Raw genomic sequence first — 19,145 nt, 5'->3', positions numbered from 1 at the left:
TAGCTGCCTAAGGGATCGTCATGTACTGACCAGTCACACTCTAGAGCCAATGAAGGTGATACTATGGTTAAGTCAAGAGCATTCTGTCTCCATATGTGCGAACCAACAGTGGTCATACTTCCGTCATTAAGTATAACCAAATTATTGTTATTGATAGACTCTAAAATGTCTTTGCCTCGACAATTAGAAGTAGAACAGCCCCAGGCTGAGTTTAGGCCATTAAAATCTCCTGCTAGGAAGATTGGTTCTGGTAAACTTTTAATTAACCTGTCTAGTTTAGATTTAGAAAAAGCAGGATTGCAATTAGTTGGACTGTAAAAGCTTATGATAGTAAGTTCTTTGTTGCTAGAGTATTTTATACGAACAACAACATTTTGAATGGAGTCATCATAAAAAGTATCAATTTTAGAATAAGAAATAGAGCTATGTATTAATATGGCTACGCCATTGTGGGTGTTTCCTGAATCAAGACGAATTACATTGTAATGACGTATCTTAAATTTTTGACAAGGCTTTAACCAAGTCTCACAAATTAACGCAATGTGAATATTTTTGTCCAAAAGGAAATAATTAAAAATATGTTGATTGTGTAGAATACTCTGAGCATTCCATTGCACAATATTTAAAGTATCCATAAAGTACAAATTATTTATTAGTAACCTTTTTTAATGTATCTTGCAGGACATTTTTAATATTTTGGGAAGAGATAGGTATTTCATTATTTTTGTTTAGTGTTATAAGTTTTACTAAAGCTTCTGTAATAGATTTGAGTATTATTTCGGAATTTAAAAGAGATAAGAACTGATCAGTTTTGTTTAATGATGGAAAGTGAGAGCTGTTTAAAACATCAACAAAGCTTTTTTTCTGAAATTTATCTCTGTTAAGCTGGATTTTTTCTTTTTTAACAGGGCATGCAGGGGATATGGCAATGTGATTGCCAGAGCAGTGACAGCAACTGGCTGCAGTATAAGGAGTCTGACAATCTTTAAAATTGTGACCTTCGCCACAAATGCTGCATCTTTGTGAATTTTTACAGAATTTTGCAATATGACCATATCTTAAACACTTTAGACACTGCTTTACTGGCGGGATGTACTGCCGTACTTCGAACCGCCAGCTGTTGAGGTCCACACTATCTGGTAAATTGGGACAGGAAAAGGTTATAGAAATTGTTTTTGTGGGGATTAATTTTATTTCTCCATTTTCTCTTACACGTCGCATAAATCTACGTATAGATATAATATTTTTCGTGCTAGTTAGAGCTGAATATATTTCTTTATTGGATAATTCTATAGGCACATGAGAAATTACCCCAGTGACCTCTGTAGCGGCAGCCGGAAGGGAAGCTTTAAGTTTGTACCCATCAAGATATTTTTTGTTGCCTAAGACCGCGTTAGCAAAAGCAGGTCTATCAAAGATAACTCCAACTTTACTTTTATTAATGCGTTTTAGTTGTTTCACGCCTTTATTATATTTTTTTATGCTATTAGCGAGTGTCATCATGTCTCTTGTTCCGATTGGCTTGTCAGCCTCTGTACTCTCCAGGAATACAATATAGTCAAAATTACCCCCGTTCTCAGGGTAGTGCCGCACGTAATCGGCTACCCGAAACGGGGCATACCTTTCGGCGTCTGTTAGCTCAACAGATTTTATGGACTCGGAGTCGGAGCTCAACGAGTCGTCCTCAGCGTTACCTTCCTCCTTCTTTTTCCTTTTCTTACTTCTCCCCATCTCTTGATTAATTTATAAGTATTTATTTATAAAAAACTCCAGTGAATGAATTATAAAATTAATAAAATATTTTTGAAAAAAAAAGACCGCCTTTTCACTTCAAAGTTCCCGCGCTTTTTTCCTTTCATTTTTAATTCGTAGATTACATGTGACATTTCTGCCGAGCATTCTGCAATAAATGTTGTCATCTCAACTTTTGACAGAACGAAGTCTGTTCGGGCAGTTAGTTCCATTTCCATTAATAAATATTTTGAACATTAACTAGTTGTAATGTGAATAAATAATATAATTTAATTTTTTGATAACTTCTCTTTACCAACAATTAAAGTAATGTGGTAACATAATATTATATAGTAATCTATAAGTTATGTCAATTGTCAAACAAATCTTGATATTTTTCAAGAGCAACAGAAAAAATCAAAAATTAGTGATAATCATTCTTAGTTAACGAAATGATTAAACAATTAGTGATTTTTAGCGTTGTTTAGACGTTTAATTTGTAAAATGATTCAATTACCTCGATAATTGTGTGGTTTTATCATGAATTTAGATGGTTCTTTATCTTGACAGTTATTAAGCCAAATAGAAAACAAAGCTATATTTGTGTGCAATACAGCGTTTTAAAATGTTTTCAAAATCTATTACTAGTAAGGATACATTTTTAGAACAGACTAAAGCAGCTAGAGAAGAACGGGCTCTTGAAAAAAAGCGTGAACAGTCCGCGATAAAAATACAAGCAGTAGTACGTGGTTGGCTTGCCAAACAGAAATTCATCAAACTTATCTTGTAAGTAGCATAAAAATAATTAAATAAATATTAACGCCTTCAATGTTAAAAGATCCTTATTATATTTGATTCAAACTCCTTTTTGTGCTAGTCTTATTATAGATTGTTCCTGTACGAAGTCAAATGTCTTCATTTTCATGTAGTATGGAAGGTCAATCAGGGTTATCACGTCATTGAATTGAATTTTTTTCGAAAGTTTTCAGTTTATAATTGAAAATATAAATAAATAAATTTTATGTTCCTTCATTAACAGTAAATTTGCAGTTCAGCTCATTGAGGTGTTTGTAATAATGATAACAGATTTAGATTGTTCAGTGGTCAGTGATCATGTTTTCTACTCCAGGGTTATGGTTTCACTTTCTACCTGAATGATTTTGAGTGTATCAATTTTTGTTTATATATTTTTTTTTTTATAAATATGTATTAAGTTGCTTGATACCTATATTTATTTTAAAATTTTTAATATATATGTTAAAAGTTAATAGTGCTTTGATTATGTATTATTAAGAGTTAAAAGTTCTGTTTCAAAATTAATCAATTAGTAGTGACATTATGTTATTTAAATAATAACATATTATTTTTACATTTGTTGAATAAATATAAATATTTTCAGAAATGATTTTGATCAGCTCTTGCCAGATTTAACTAGCCACGGTTCCCAAGATGAGCCTCAACAGCCAGAATTTGTACCAGCATTGGACGTGTACAGGGTAGCATGCCGTCTCTTCCTGATTTTTAAACATCAGAGGGATAAAAAGAGATTTGAAAAGCTCTGCAAGTATATAGTACAGAGTCTTCACTCTGAATCGGTTAAAGTATCTTATGTGGGCGTATTTTTAAATAAGGAATACAGGTAAAATAACAGGAAAAAGTAATTTTACTTAAGTAAATAAAATATTTAAATTTATTAATTTGTGATAAATAATGTAGCACATAATATAGAATAGAGAAAATACTGAATCACAAGAATTTTTAGTGGAGTAAGTTTAATAACAAATTTAAATATTAATATCATTTCCACAAAATAGTAACTTATACTTAAATTTAGACAATACCTAATAACTCTAATATATTTTAGTTTACGATGGATATCTCATATAAAGGATTTATTATACAAATGCTGCCAGTACCTCGAAGAATTAAAACCAGAGTCTCCAATAGATATGCAGAGTATACTCATATATCTCCACACATTGCTGGCATTCACAGCCACCAACACATGGGCCCTGACCAGACTAAAAAACTTCGAGAAGCTCAGAGGAGGCATGACTCAATTATGTGCTAATGTTATGGGATCACTCTTCCATAGAGGGTATTATTTAACTTTGAAGGTAAGATATTGTAATCAAATACCAATTTTTTGATTTATAGTGTAAAAAAATTCTTGTAAAATATTTAATGCATAACAGAATTTTAAATTAATTACATGATATGTACAATTTCATCAAAATTAAAATTTATAATTCCTAGTACTATATTTTGGAAATGATAGTGCCTTCCTAACTTTTTCTCACTAAGAATTTAAAAATCAGAAACCTTGAGAAACTATCAAAATTAATTTGTTGTTATAAGTTTTAGTTTCAATAAATATACAATATTTTGTAATAATTATTATTAATAAGGTAAAAACAACTAATTATAATCTTTTTTTCCAGTCTCTACTCCTCCGTGGACTCTGTCGTGAGAAAGTTAGCTTAAAGAATATAGCACTAACAGCAATTGTCACTCTCACATTACGACCGCTTGTGTCGGCCCAGTTCTCTGAGAAACTGCTTACAATGTACATCATACAGATATTGTCCGTGCCTACACTTGTCTTCCACATGCAACAGATATCTTCTGAGGTTTGTACACATTTTTTATCAAGCCATTTTAATCAAAATGGATTAACTAATAAATGTTATAGATGCCTTCTTTTTCAATTGAAAATAAAGTTCAGTTGCTTGGACCACATTCCATTTATACTGATTGAAACCATAGTTTATAATTGATACCTAAAATATGTCTTCTAATCTCAGAAACAGATTTTAGCACTATGTACTTCTTGCAATAAGACTACATTTGTAGATCGTTCTTTATATGTCCCTCTTAAGTTCTTTTTTAGTGTAGTGCAATTCAGAGTTTCAAATGTAATTGTTAATCTAAAGCATTTTTTTACCTTTAATAATGTTTTTAATAATGTTTAAAAAAAATATTATTCAATTGAATAACAATTTTTTTTTATCATTTGTAATATTTGTAATTATAATTATTACAAATCATTTAGAATGTAACAAAACTTCAACAGATTTTAAATAAATAAAATGATTGCGTAAATAACAATATTTTTCAGTCAATTGCTGCATTCAGACAACACTCAATGTTTGATAAATGTGTTGACTTTTTGAGTGCAGATCAAAATATGCGTATTGTTTTCAATACGTTGGAAGGCAACTATGCTTTATGCCTGTTAGCAAATTTAATCCAACTGGCCTATTCTGAGCGAGAGCATGCTCAACCTGGAACTTATTACCCTACTTTTGTAGTAAGTATAATTACATAATTCTATTATTAGAGTTTTAGCCCTTAGTCCATTAGCCCTAATTGGCGTTGTCCTCCTTTGGTTTCTTATTAAGCTACTATATATTCTTATAGAAAGAATTTTCTTTGATTTGATTATATAGCTATAGGTTCTTGGTGTAATCAATTTTACTGGGTAACATGAGATAATTACTCAAGCTTCAAAAATCAAGGCAAATGGGCAGGTAAAATGTGATTTGGATCTAATTTGTTTTATCTTTGTTAGACATATTTGAAACTTAATTTTTATCTCAATGTTTTATACTTCAAAGAGCATACTGAAATGTATAATTTTTTTACAGCTTGTAGTAACTCGTTTTCTTGACAGTTGTCAACAATATGTGGTATGCAAGAAGGGTAACCTAAGCAACTGGCATCCTGTATTGGGCTGGTTCTCTCAAAGCTTTGACGCTTACCTCCCACCAGCGATGGGTAACCTAAGAACCCAACTGTCTTTATTGTGGGGTGCTCCCATGTTGAAGAAGCTACTTGGTTCACCTTTAAAAGAGATGTTGGATGCTGGGGTCTCAGGGGAGGAAGGCGCGGGTCCATCTCAGCCGTCTACACCTGTTCAGAGCAGTAATCCAGCTTCGTTCATCCGAAGAGCTATTGAAGCTAGAACTAATAGGTATCAAAAGACAATTCTTCAAATTTATTGAAATAAAGTCAATTTGAAAGCCAAACCTAATTCACCAAATCCAATTATAACATAATGGTTTGAATGGAATCATTTAACCCTATAATATAAATGACTAACAATTTCTGTCAAGACTGTATGATAATAATCAAGACTGACGGCCTATCACGGTGGGGAGGACATACAACTATACCTAAAATAAATGTTTTGTGTATATAGTCTATGTAAATATATTTTCTTGTCTTTTTTTTTTACAGAGGTAACTCTAATAAAAACTTCAGAAAATTGGGATCTCCAGACTGCACAAAAATAGCTCTTATATGTTCAATGTATTACACTGCTCTGCAAACAATGTCGCAAGTTAAATTGGACATATTGACAGGTAATTTTTCGTTACATTTTAATTAAATTTTCTTACAATTTCTTTACAATACTTCTCTATTGTTATAATTTTATAATTTCGTTATAATAGGCTTAAATTTCCTAATAAAGTCATCCTAACTCAGTTTGTGTCACACACTTGAGTCTTATAGGTGTAGTTATATTTAGAATTTGAATTTGGAAGTGTCTTTTGTAATTTGATACTATTAATAAATTCTTTTTAAACATGAAGCTACCAAATACATTTTTCGATACAAAATTATGGACAACAGGGTTCTAATAAGCTGATTATTATTTATCAATAATTTTTATTTCAGGACTCTGCAATCAAGACGAGATACTGTACTCACTGTGGCAGTTCCTCTGTACGCTAGGACCTAATAGTGGACTGAAATCCTTCTTAGACCTATTAGCTCTCAACACTAAGGCGTCTGCCCCTGAGTTTCAGATGCTTGTCTTGTTTTCCGATTGCATGACTCATTACGTAACGTAAGTTCATTATTATTTATATTATGTAAAATTTGAGTAGAACTATTAAAGAGTAATAATTCTCCTATAAGTTGTTTTGTTATTTTTTATATACATGTAGTTTGATGCCTACTATTATATAAATTAAACTAAGCTTCTTTTATTATACTTGCAGCTGATCTGAAATAAATTTGTTTATGAAAGTAGAAGCATAAAACTACCTACTACCTACGCCATCTCTTGTAAAATGGTAGGAATTAATTTGAACGCAGTTTAAATAAATATTGTTTGTCATTGCAGAATATTAGATGACATGGAGATGTACGAGAAGCAGGATCCCTTCAAGTTGCAGGATTTCGTCAATATGTCCCAATTCTTAAATATGTTCATATATAAATCTATCATAGGACAATTATTTGGTGAGTAGTGATAATAGCAAAAATTATAATATTTAAGTTTTGTTTTACTTCATTTTTTAATTTTAATAAGTGAAAGTTGCTGTATATTGTCGTTGGATGCGCATGCGCGAGCAATCCCGTAACTCCTCCAACTTCGTGTCGAAGACGGCCATCGCAGAGGTTTTAGTGGGTAAGAATCCCACATAACCCATTTCTACCCCAAGAGCCGGACCTCCTCTTAAAGATTTTCTCTGGGTAAAAAAAAAAATTGGGTGCAAAAAAAAGTGTTACTTCACTGTTGCAGAATTGTATAATTTATTTTTATTTATCTACACTGTTGTTAAGCATCCTTCTTAGATATATGATATAGTCTATGTTACCAAGGATCATCATCATCATCATCATCATTATCACTTCAGCCTATCGCAGTTCATTGCTGGACATAGGCTTCCACAAGTTCACGTCAAAAATGTCGTGAACTCGTGTGTTGCCCATAGTCACCACGCTGGGCAGGCGGGTTGGTGACCGCAGGGCTGACTTTGTCGCACCGAAGACGCTGCTGCCCGTCTTCGACCTGTGTATTTCAAAGCCAGCAATTGGATGTATGTATTCCGCCATCGGTCGGCTTTTTAAGTTCCAAGGTGGTAGTGGAATTGTGTTATCCCGTATTCGCCTGTTATGACAGCCACAGGAAGAGGTGGCTATATTCTTTACTGTCGTAGCAACTCAACAGTTACAAAAAAAAAAGACAAGATTATTATTACTTTGGACAACAAAATGCCACAATATCACCAGCTTTTGGCGTTCCTCCTTTAGGTATCATTTCTAGTACGACAGCAGGCATTAATCCCCCCCCCCTCCCCCTCAGAGCTGAAGACGCTGGGCAGCAGCGCGGTGTTCTCGTCGCTGCACACGCTGCTGCTGGCGCTGTACCGGCGCGACTGCCGGCGCGCCTTCGCGCCACCGCAGCACTGGCTCGTGCGCGAGATACGGGACTCGCAGTTCATGGCCGACCTCGAGAAGGGCAAGAAGCCGCAGCAGGTAGCCGGCTGTTTTATTTTATTTCTATTCCAACTACGATCGTTTCAAAACAATTATCGCCTTAAGTCCCGTAGAATCATATAAAAAAATACATATTACAATCTTACAAATATATACCTATATATTTATATATATATATTTGTTCATTTCTCTTTGTCGATAATGGGTATGCATTGAACAAAAATATTAGTGACAACAACAAGTTTTCTAAAATGAATAGTAAAAAAATTGGAAAATAAAATAAAATGACTACTTAAAATTAATGACTTTAATTTGTTATGGATTATGTCTGTGTCCAAGTCCTCAGCATTTAATTCATTGTATCATCCTCACCAATGGAGTATGTTGTTCCGAATGTGTTTTGCAATCACTGTTGACTCATGTAAATAAATAGTTGTAAATTTAATATTTTCTACATATGAAGTATTTTAATAATAAGCCGTTTCCTCAATCTTAGCATTATATTGTTGTCAGGTTCTGGTTCAAAAGACTCCTCACATGATCGCTCACGGTGAGCGAGTCAGACTGTTTAGACGCGCCGTGGCTGATGAGAAGGTGAATCAAAGACTTCTGTTTTATTATCCATTCATTTTTGTTAGTATGCTTAGCCGTTGTCACATTAGCCTACATTAAATAATACTAGAAACATAATGGTGTTACTATTTGAAGGTATAAATAAAATAAAAAATGGAAAAGATTTGGGGATGTAGTAGTTGACAGTTATTTTACATACTTTATATTAGCTTCGGTACTGTGTGGCTACGGTACTAAAGAATATAGCTACCCCCTCTCTTCCCGTGGGTGTCGTAAGAGGCGACTAAGGGATAACATAGTTCCGCTACCACCTTGGAACTTAAAAAGCCGGCCAGTGGCGGGATAACCATCCAACTGCTGGCTTAGAAACACACAGGCCGAAGACGGGCAGCAGCGTCTTCGGTGCGACAAAACCAGCTCTGCGGTCACCAACCCGCCTGCCCAGCATGGTGACTATGGGCAAAACACATGAGTTCGCGCTATTTTTGGCGTGAACTTGTGGAGGTCTATGTCCAGCAGTGGACTGTATAGGCTGTAATGATGATGATGTAATGATATTAGCTTCGAGTTAACCATGTTGTCGTGATAGTCTAAGTACTCCCGTGCTTCGAATAAACAGAGGCCTCTGTTTTTTTTTTTAATTTGAAGTGTTAAGGTCCGCTGTAAGTGAGGTCGGTGTCAGGTGGTGCTGGGGCTGACGGAGCGCGCGTGCGGCGGGCGCTCGACGCTGGTGACGGTGCGGCGCACGCGCCTCGTGGAGGACGGCTACCGGCAGCTGGCGGCGCTGCCCAGCCGCGCGCTGCGGGCCGTCGTGCGCGTGCGCTTCATCAACGAGCAGGGCCTGGACGAGGCGGGCATCGACCAGGACGGCGTCTTCAAAGGTACGGCTACCGGCAGCTGGCGGCGCTGCCCAGCCGCGCGCTGCGGGCCGTCGTGCGCGTGCGCTTCATCAACGAGCAGGGCCTGGACGAGGCGGGCATCGACCAGGACGGCGTCTTCAAAGGTACGGCTACCGGCAGCTGGCGGCGCTGCCCAGCCGCGCGCTGCGGGCCGTCGTGCGCGTGCGCTTCATCAACGAGCAGGGCCTGGACGAGGCGGGCATCGACCAGGACGGCGTCTTCAAAGGTACGGCTACCGGCAGCTGGCGGCGCTGCCCAGCCGCGCGCTGCGGGCCGTCGTGCGCGTGCGCTTCATCAACGAGCAGGGCCTGGACGAGGCGGGCATCGACCAGGACGGCGTCTTCAAAGGTACGGCTACCGGCAGCTGGCGGCGCTGCCCAGCCGCGCGCTGCGGGCCGTCGTGCGCGTGCGCTTCATCAACGAGCAGGGCCTGGACGAGGCGGGCATCGACCAGGACGGCGTCTTCAAAGGTACGGCTACCGGCAGCTGGCGGCGCTGCCCAGCCGCGCGCTGCGGGCCGTCGTGCGCGTGCGCTTCATCAACGAGCAGGGCCTGGACGAGGCGGGCATCGACCAGGACGGCGTCTTCAAAGGTACGGCTACCGGCAGCTGGCGGCGCTGCCCAGCCGCGCGCTGCGGGCCGTCGTGCGCGTGCGCTTCATCAACGAGCAGGGCCTGGACGAGGCGGGCATCGACCAGGACGGCGTCTTCAAAGGTACGGCTACCGGCAGCTGGCGGCGCTGCCCAGCCGCGCGCTGCGGGCCGTCGTGCGCGTGCGCTTCATCAACGAGCAGGGCCTGGACGAGGCGGGCATCGACCAGGACGGCGTCTTCAAAGGTACGGCTACCGGCAGCTGGCGGCGCTGCCCAGCCGCGCGCTGCGGGCCGTCGTGCGCGTGCGCTTCATCAACGAGCAGGGCCTGGACGAGGCGGGCATCGACCAGGACGGCGTCTTCAAAGGTACGGCTACCGGCAGCTGGCGGCGCTGCCCAGCCTCGCGCTGCGGGCCGTCGTGCGCGTGCGCTTCCTATAATGATATAAGAATATAATGTTTGTTTTTTATTGAGACACATTATTATTTTATCGAGTTTCAAATCAACGATTCAAAAAAAGATTCACTAACAAAAGTTTCTGAAAAGCCACAATCTAACAAGTGGCCACACACATACACAAACATTATTCGAATCTAGAGTGTATGTTTGCCAGTAGTCGTAAACACGCACCTTTTACGTGAAACATTTTTGTGTTCGAACCAGAAATCAAAGTAAAAAAAAAACTTTAATGACCTTGTGCGAGTACAGTCAATAGAAAATACAATTTTCTATTTAGGTTCATATTTAACAATATCCTCATTTTTTTCTCAATTTATTGAATACATCCACGTCCTTTACCAATGATAGACAAAAATTAAGCTACCCTTCTGTCATCACTTGCTTTATCCATGCCCGACGCACGTAAATTAAATTTAAATGATTCCACCCATTTTCCAAGATGAATATTACAGTAAATTTCTTGGGCTTTTGATTCTCTTCAAACATGACGCCGACTTTTCACAATTACTATAAGACACGTAAACTACGAATGTAGTTACTTCTGTCTACTTCTGAAACCATGTATTGTTTCAGAACTAGACAAAAGTACACACACTTAAAAAACAATAAACACCTTTTATCTATAAAATAAATTTACTTGACCCTGAGTCAGACTGTTTATGTAAATATTGTAGGATCTAAATTTTCCATTTCAGTGGTAATCAATTGTTATTGTACTTGATAATAAACATTGTTGGTTTTTATGGTCATTAAAAGTAATCATAAATTAATACAAAAATTTAAGTAAAAATTTTTTTTATTTATGTTTAATATAATTTTTTTCTTATTGCTTTTTTAATTTAATTTCGTTTTGTTTTTTATTCTAAATGTTGTTTTGTTGTACTAACCCAATATGGACTTAAAATCTAGTCTGAAATAAAGTATTATTATTATTATTATTATTAATGATTTATTTCTGTATGTATTTGTAGAGTTTCTAGAAGAGACGATAAAGCGCGTGTTCGATCCATCACTGAACCTGTTCCGAGTGACGAGCGAAGAGCGTCTTTATCCGTCGCCCACGTCCTGCCTGCAAGAGAACCATTTACAACTTTTCGAGTTTATTGGACGCATGCTCGGGAAAGCTGTCTATGAGGTACTGTTTATTTTAATATACATATGATTAAAAATGAAATTCGACCGTTCTGCGTTTGGCGGAATTAGTTGCCTAAATGCAATCATGTTTTAGATTTCTTGTTGGAAACCAAATAGCCGTTATATTTGTATTTATTTATACAAATGTTTTATTTATCTGGTCTAGGTGTGTTCATGTGGTTCTTCCCATCGTGCCTAGGGGAGCAGTCCCGGTTGCTACCATAGAGATCTTAATACCTTATTAACAGCCGGAAACATTCTGTATTTGATTTATTGAAGTAAAACTTCTTTACGCACGCTTGGCTTGGGGAGTAAGCTGGTGATTGCGTGACGAGAGCGTTACGAAAAGTGTAATCGAGCGAGGCGAACGGAAGTTGAGAGGAAGATATAGGGTAGTTATAATAGAACGAAAGAGAGAGAGAGTACGTTTCGTGAATTTTTTTTTTTTTTTAATCTTTATTTTAAAGAGCTTGGTCACAAAAAGCGACTATGACACTCTATACGTCTTCTTAAACTAGAAACTGGTCTTGAGAGAAGATGATCGCTCATCTCACTCTCAAACCCAATCTAACCAGTTTATACAGAGCCCTGGCCTCCTTGGATAAAGGGAATGCCAAGACGCAGTTTATTCCACCGACTTCTCTTATAATATTATGAGACATAAATATTTCATTTCGTAATGGTTCATTCCGGATACATTCCATAACAATATGATAAACGTCTTCAATTTTATCACACTCCTCACAATTCGGAGTATTAGTTTTATTCATCAAATAAGCAAACTTGTTCAATGGGATGTGTCCGGAGCGCATTCTTAAGGACGTTTCGTGAATTGTACTTCAGTCGTGTGGTCTAAAGCACACTCGTTTTTTATGTATTTTAAAAGTGGTGTGTGTGTTGCAGGGAATCGTGGTGGACGTGCCGTTCGCGTCGTTCTTCCTCAGCCAAGTGCTGGGCCAGACGCAGCAGGCGCTGTACTCCTGGATCGACGAGCTGCCGTCGCTCGACCGCGACCTCTATCGCAGCCTCACCTACATCAAGCACTTCCAGGTCGCTACACTTTAATAATGCTCTATTTATATACAAATCAGATATAACTGACATTAACTGAGGTAGGGCACAGAAGGCAGCCCGACTGGAGAAGTACCTCAAACCAGAGGCGGCTCGAAGACATTTTTTATGGAGGACATCTTTCATGGACAAACCCTAACAGTATAATTTATAATATATAATGGATAAAAGTATTTTTCGCTGTGTGGTTACGGCAGTAAAAAATGTAGCCACCCCCTCTCTTCCCGTGGGTGTCGTAAAAGGCGGCTAAGGGATATCACAGTTCCACTACCACCTAGGAATTTAAAAAGCCGAACGATGGCGGGATAACCATCCAACAGCTGGCTTTGAAATACCCAGGCCGAAGACGGGTAGCAGCGTCTTCAGTCATTAGTTGTAAATATATGATATTATAATATCAAATTTTCTTTTCAGGGGGATATTTCAAGCCTAGAACTTACCTTTTCTGTAGATGAAGAGAGATTAGGTGAAATCGTGACGCATGAACTTGTACCAGGAGGAAAGGCTATACCTGTTACCAATGAAAACAAGTAATATTTTTAATTATTTACAAAAAAAAAATTATTTAAATTATTTGTTATAAACACCTTATTAGAAAAACCTAAATACTTATTAGTTTTTTAAATTTATAATAGACGCTTTTATAAGTTTATCTTTCTTTTTGAATGATGAATGATTTATAGCCTGATGATGATGATATATAATTATGTTAGCTGTCAAAGAATTATTATCAATACCAATCCAAATATACTCTTTTTTACATGTGCTTATACCATTAATCAATATTTTATAGAACTTGTATTTCTGGTAACGAAATTAATAAAAAAATCCATGTATGGTTCTATGATAATCATCCAATTTCATTATTTCTCATTTTATCTGTGCCACTTTTCCATGATTGAAATATGTTTTCCTTTCAGGATTAATTATATACATTTGATGGCACATTTCCGTATGCACACTCAAATAAAAGACCAGACAAATGCCTTTATTAAAGGATTCAGAACTATCATAAACCCGGAATGGCTCTCACTGTTTTCTACACCTGAGGTAAATAGTAGTTTGGTATTTATACACATACATCTCTCTCTCATTACAGCGTATACAGTCCACTGCTGGACATAGGCCTCCACAAGTTTACGCCAAAAATAACGTGAACTCATGTGTTTTGCCCATAGTCACCACGCTGGGCAGGCGGGTTGGTGACCGCAGTACTGGCTTTGTCGCACCGAAGACGCTGCTGCCCGTCTTCGGCCTGGTATACACATACATACTACATATTTAATGTCGAAATGAAAAAACGTCAAAATGTTTTTCATATTACCTACACTCATTACATCATTATACGACATATTTGAAAACAAAAATTTAAATTGGATTATACAAATATACAGGTTGATATGGTATGAAATATACAGGTTGTTCGACTAGTAACTGTGTTTCTTAAAAAAAGGCAGTTCAGTAGGTGTTACAGCCCACGTCCAGCGGTAAAAAAAATCTTAGCCCATTTTTTAATTTAACTTTGTTTAAATAAACGAGCCTTACCTACGATATCTTTCGTGAGCACGTAAACACGCCTTTAAAAGAAAAATTATTACTATCGCTATCGTTTCGCTTCAGCCTGTAATATCCCACTGCTGGGGCTAGGCTTTTTTCCCCATGTAGTCGATGCGGTTTGGCATATATATTCCCTACTATGAGTAACGATCGCTATCAGGTGTACATGATAACAACCGGGACCGTTGGCTTGGGGTGCTCTCTGAGGCACGGTGGGGAGGCCCACAAGCACTGCACAAACACCCAAACATCTGTATGGCCAATACAAATATTTGTCACATGCGGGGATCGAACTCGCAACCGCCAGCGCAACAGGCATAAACCAGTGCTATGACCGTTGCGCCAACGGGTCTTCGAAAATTATCAATAACTGATGAATACAACTAAAGAACTGCTGTACTGGAAAAAAATTCTTTTCCTCCTAGTATGTTATTTATTGTAAATTATAGCCATGCTTACGTATTCATTAGACGGTTATGCAGAATTACATTGCTCAGTAGCTCGTATATTAAGGCAAAGTAATTTAAAAAAAAGGCTAGGATTTGTTATCACGTGCAACGTGATCTATTTTACACCTACTGAACCCCACCATTTGAAATAACGTAATTTGGAGTTGAATAACTTATATAACTGGGACAGATTTTTATTGAAATATCTTGAATTATTAGTACTTAACATCATTTCAGTAACAAAGTATGGGCATAATCGACAAAGTTCTTTGATATTATTTTAAAAAAAGAATTATATTATAAGATATTATTTACTGTTTAAATAAAAAAGTTTATAGTAATAAAATGTTGTCAAACGTTATAAATAACATGTTCACACTTGTATTTCAGCTACAACGCCTAATAAGCGGTGACAATGTACCCCTCGATCTACGCGACCTACGTCGTCACACGCAGTACTACGGCGGCTTTCACGATTCACACCGGGTTGTTTGTTGGCTGTGGGACGTTCTGCAAAGAGACTTCACTGAAAACGAACGAGCTATGTTCCTAAAGGTTCGATCATATTTTATAACTACACTGTACCTGCTGTTTTACTTTTTAACCGACTTAAAAAAAAAAATTTCCAAACCGATTACATGTTTTTTTTTTAAAGTTTTTATTTAACTTGCAATGCTTGTATATAGTATGTATGTTTGTTAGGATAGAAAATTGTAACTGAATTTTGAAGCGTATAACTTGAACTTATCGTTTATGAATTTAGGAACTGGGCATTAAATTTTTAATGAGGATTGCGGAAAACCGGGACGTCTGGCGCGAACTTAGGGAGGCCTATGTACAGCAGTGGACTGCAATAGGCTGAACTGACTGACTGAAATTAAATTAACCAAGCGATAAGTCACGTATACAAAATATTAGTCGGTTAAAATTTTATTATATAAACATTTGTTTCTAGTTCGTGACGTCATGCTCGAAGCCACCAGTGCTTGGTTTCGCACATCTGAAGCCTCCGTTTTCGATCCGATGCGTTGAAGTCGGTGACGATGAAGATACGGGGGACACTATAGGTGAGATGAGAATATGTTTACTATATATCTGGTTTTTCTTACTAAATTTGAATTTTGTCAAAATGAACATTTGTTAAAAATTTACAAATGTAATTATAACAAAATAAAATATGTTATTTAGCCCATAATACTCAGGAAATTTGTTTTTTACTGGTGAAAGAATTTTTAAAATCAATTCAGTAGTTGTACAATCATTTCACAAACTTTGATCTTTTTTATTATATTATTGTTAAGTTCATTAATATATTCTAAACGCTTTTAATCATGAGTTGATAAATATTAATAAAATTTAATTAACTTTTTATTTTTTAACTTTATTTGTTTTTTTTTTTTGTTTTTTGTTTTTCTCTACCTTTACCTTTTATGATAATATTGTAACGATTATTCTTTGTATAACTTTGTACAACATATAATATTTTTTTTGTCTATAGAACTCACCACTACCACCAATTCTTTCAAGACAAAATAAAAGAAAATTCATAAAAAAAAACTGACAGTAAAGTTGGTTTTAATGGATGAACTTTTTATTATTACTGTCATTTTTTTAAATTACAGGTAGCGTAATACGCGGTTTCTTTACGATCAGGAAGAAGGATCCATTAAATCGACTCCCGACATCGTCGACTTGTTTCAATCTGTTAAAACTACCAAACTATCAGAAAAGAAGTACACTGAGAGATAAATTGCGATACGCGGTTAATAGCAACACTGGCTTTGAGCTGTCTTAGTGTACTCGAAAAACACGATTGTACTTCAGTAAACGAATTTTATGTATTGTTCGGAAGAAGAAAGTGTGTTTGTCAGTTCCGACGTGTGAATGGAGTTTACTCCTTAAAAAACGATTACCGTAATGTTAAAAATACATCCATCTCTTTCTCGTAAGAGATATTTCGCGGTAAAAAGTCATTTACAGAGCAGCGTTTCTGTTTTACGCGGTTTCGCTCCCCATATTATTGAAGTAAACCTACCCGATCTTCAAATAAATAGTATTCAATCCTATTTCGGGTTGTCTGGAAGAAATGGCTAACTAGCCATAAGACCGCCTCTTGTACTACACATTCTTAAGTTGTCTGTATTGTAATTATTTTGTATTTGCATATTGTGGTGTACAATAAAGAGTAAATAAATAAATAAATAAGTAAAACTTGAGGAATAAGCTGGTGAATGTGTGACGAGAGCGTTACGAAAAGCGTTCCGAAGTTGAGTGGGAGATGTAAGTTAGTGAGTATAGAAAGATAGAGAGTTACGTTTCGTAAGTTTAACTTCAGTCGTGTAGTCTAAAGCACAGTCGTTTTTTTCACACCACCAAACATATCGTTTCTTAAGGAGTAAACTCTTAGGAGTATTTTTAATCTTACACAAAGATTAATTTATTTTCATTCGATTTTTAATAAGGCAACACTGATCAGATATGATTAAAGGTTGGTGACAGTATATTTGCAAAACGACTCGTCAGCTATAAAACAAAACGGACGTTAGTTTTTTTTTTTTTATTATTTATTTACGAGGGGGCAAACGGACAGTTGGCTCAAGTAGGTGTGAGTTTAGTCAGACGTATGTGTGGTAATGTTATCGTTGAGTTTTTAACTCAATAAACCTTTGTTCTTTTTATGTTCCATTCTGCTTGATCGTGTTTATTTGCAACGAATATATTCTCAAAAAGGAGAATAATTTATATTTGTATAATTTAAATAAAAATATAAGGTTTATTGAAAATTGAAGGGGTCAGGGGAAAAACAGCTTTTGTCACCTAATGAACAAACTGAGATATTACTAATTAAAAGATAAGATCGTAATAAAATAGTGTTTTATACCCAAATAAATAAGAAAAGCTTTTTTTATTGAAAGGATGTTTATTGTTAATGTAATTATATATTTTTTTATTTTGATTATTACATCAGCCAAGAGTTATAATAAAAAATTGTGACTAAGTCAGAATAATCAGGTGAAAATCATCATGTCCACCAACATCAGGGGAAAAACAATTGATGTCACAACTTCACAAGGCAATCTAATTATTGTATTTAAGGTTGGAAAAAAACTTTTTTGCTGTTGGTCCACAATATTTTGATAAAGACTGTATATCCAGGAATTTTGCTTTACTGATCGGTAATATGTCCTTGTAAGCTTGGTCAGGGAGAATAAATTCTCCTGAATTAGGGATGTCTTCACAGGAAGATGAATTTACCCGTCTTCTCTTTGCATCCAGCATAACAGAGGAAGTCCAGTGTCCATTATAGGAATCTCTGTAGAAAATGAGACGAGGATGTGTAATCTCAACTCTGATCTCACGGATAGGTCGGTAGGTAGGTTTTCTCCAATCATCTGGTGTTTCACATGGAGCCTTCTGATTTATAAGTGCCATGTTTTTGTCACATTCTAGGTACGAATGACCTCGAATCGGGAATACCATTTTTATCACATCTAAACGTTTGGTTGTGTGAACCACATAGTGTATAAATCTGAACATGCAATAATTTTTATTTTGCCCACCGCATGAATCACAGAATATTACTAACTCTCTGACATTCGCATTGAGTTTTGTAAAGATATAATGATGTAGGAAAGAACAAACTTCATCTGCTCCTTTCTTAGCTATGGTCTCATCGTAGCAGTAAAAATAAGAATCTGAAGAAGCCAGGGCGTGAATGTTAAATGAATTGAAGGTGAGCTGTCTCTTATAGTAGGTCTCGTTACTGGTTATGTTAGGCATGCTTAAATTCTTTTGATAATCCATGGCGATAGCCTCTCTTTTCAATGAAGATTGAGAGTGAATCCTGCTTTCTCTTTTTTTGCGATAAAATGTCTCTGCCTTTATCTTGTGTACTTTATTTTCAGATTCTAAATCTTTTATCTTCTTTTCAATAATATCCTTTTCTTCACTGTTAGATACACTCTTCAAATCTACTTCTAAGCCCTTCAATTTAGCCTTAAATTCATCACATTTTCCGCATGTATCTGACCTCGGATATCCGAAACCAATATTGAAATTATTAACAAAAATAGATCTGTATGACTCATAGGACAATAAATCTTTGTATTGAAACAAATCGTACATTTTTTTTACATTTAATTCTTCAGGAAGATATATTTTTGAGGATTCGTGTAGGCTGTAATGGCTTTTACGGCCACGAAAGGACCTAATGTGCTCCATTACTTTATTTTTCACATCTTCTGTGAGCTTCCTTGGCCTGTTGTTGTGCTTGCCTCGCATATCTAATGGCGCGTTTCCAGTCTCTTGCAAAGACTTCTTCAGAGTTTTTAACCTTTGTTGAGAAATGCCATGCATAGCCATGAATGCTTTAAAGCAAACTGGAACATCTTTCGTTTGAGTGTTGTCTGTGATTCTAACCCGGTATACATAGGTTGCTGAATGTAAATTT

The 19,145-nt window shown here is 36.6% G+C and overlaps 1 protein-coding gene across 1 annotated transcript; it reads left to right on the top strand.

The window, feature by feature from the left end:
• Window positions 1-2,226: 2,226 nt before the first annotated feature.
• LOC123653964 (ubiquitin-protein ligase E3B) lies at window positions 2,227-16,546 on the top strand. The gene is made up of 19 exons (XM_045589932.1): window positions 2,227-2,517; window positions 3,131-3,370; window positions 3,596-3,848; window positions 4,173-4,361; window positions 4,850-5,041; window positions 5,379-5,704; window positions 5,971-6,095; window positions 6,412-6,583; window positions 6,863-6,981; window positions 7,829-8,001; window positions 8,476-8,556; window positions 9,218-9,416; window positions 11,456-11,619; window positions 12,522-12,668; window positions 13,104-13,219; window positions 13,610-13,739; window positions 15,086-15,250; window positions 15,651-15,762; window positions 16,318-16,546. The coding sequence occupies exons 1-19, from the start codon at window positions 2,357-2,359 to the stop codon at window positions 16,488-16,490; spliced, it is 3,237 nt and encodes a 1,078-aa protein (XP_045445888.1). The 5' UTR covers window positions 2,227-2,356; the 3' UTR covers window positions 16,491-16,546.
• The last annotated feature ends 2,599 nt before the right edge of the window (window positions 16,547-19,145 follow it).

Source organism: Melitaea cinxia, chromosome 5 (genome assembly GCF_905220565.1).
Source record: "Melitaea cinxia chromosome 5, ilMelCinx1.1, whole genome shotgun sequence".
Taxonomy (NCBI): Eukaryota; Metazoa; Arthropoda; class Insecta; order Lepidoptera; family Nymphalidae; genus Melitaea; species Melitaea cinxia.
Note: the sequence above shows the minus strand (reverse complement) of the source record. Positions and strands in the feature narration are given on the sequence as shown.

Bases quoted from the DNA above. Each gene is read 5' to 3' on its own strand.
- LOC123653964 (XM_045589932.1), top strand. From the start codon at position 2,357: ATGTTTTCAAAATCTATTACTAGTAAGGATACATTTTTAGAACAGACT. The intron at 2,518-3,130 runs GTAAGTAGCATA...AAATATTTTCAG, and splicing joins AAATTCATCAAACTTATCTT to AAATGATTTTGATCAGCTCT. The intron at 3,849-4,172 runs GTAAGATATTGT...CTTTTTTTCCAG, and splicing joins GGTATTATTTAACTTTGAAG to TCTCTACTCCTCCGTGGACT.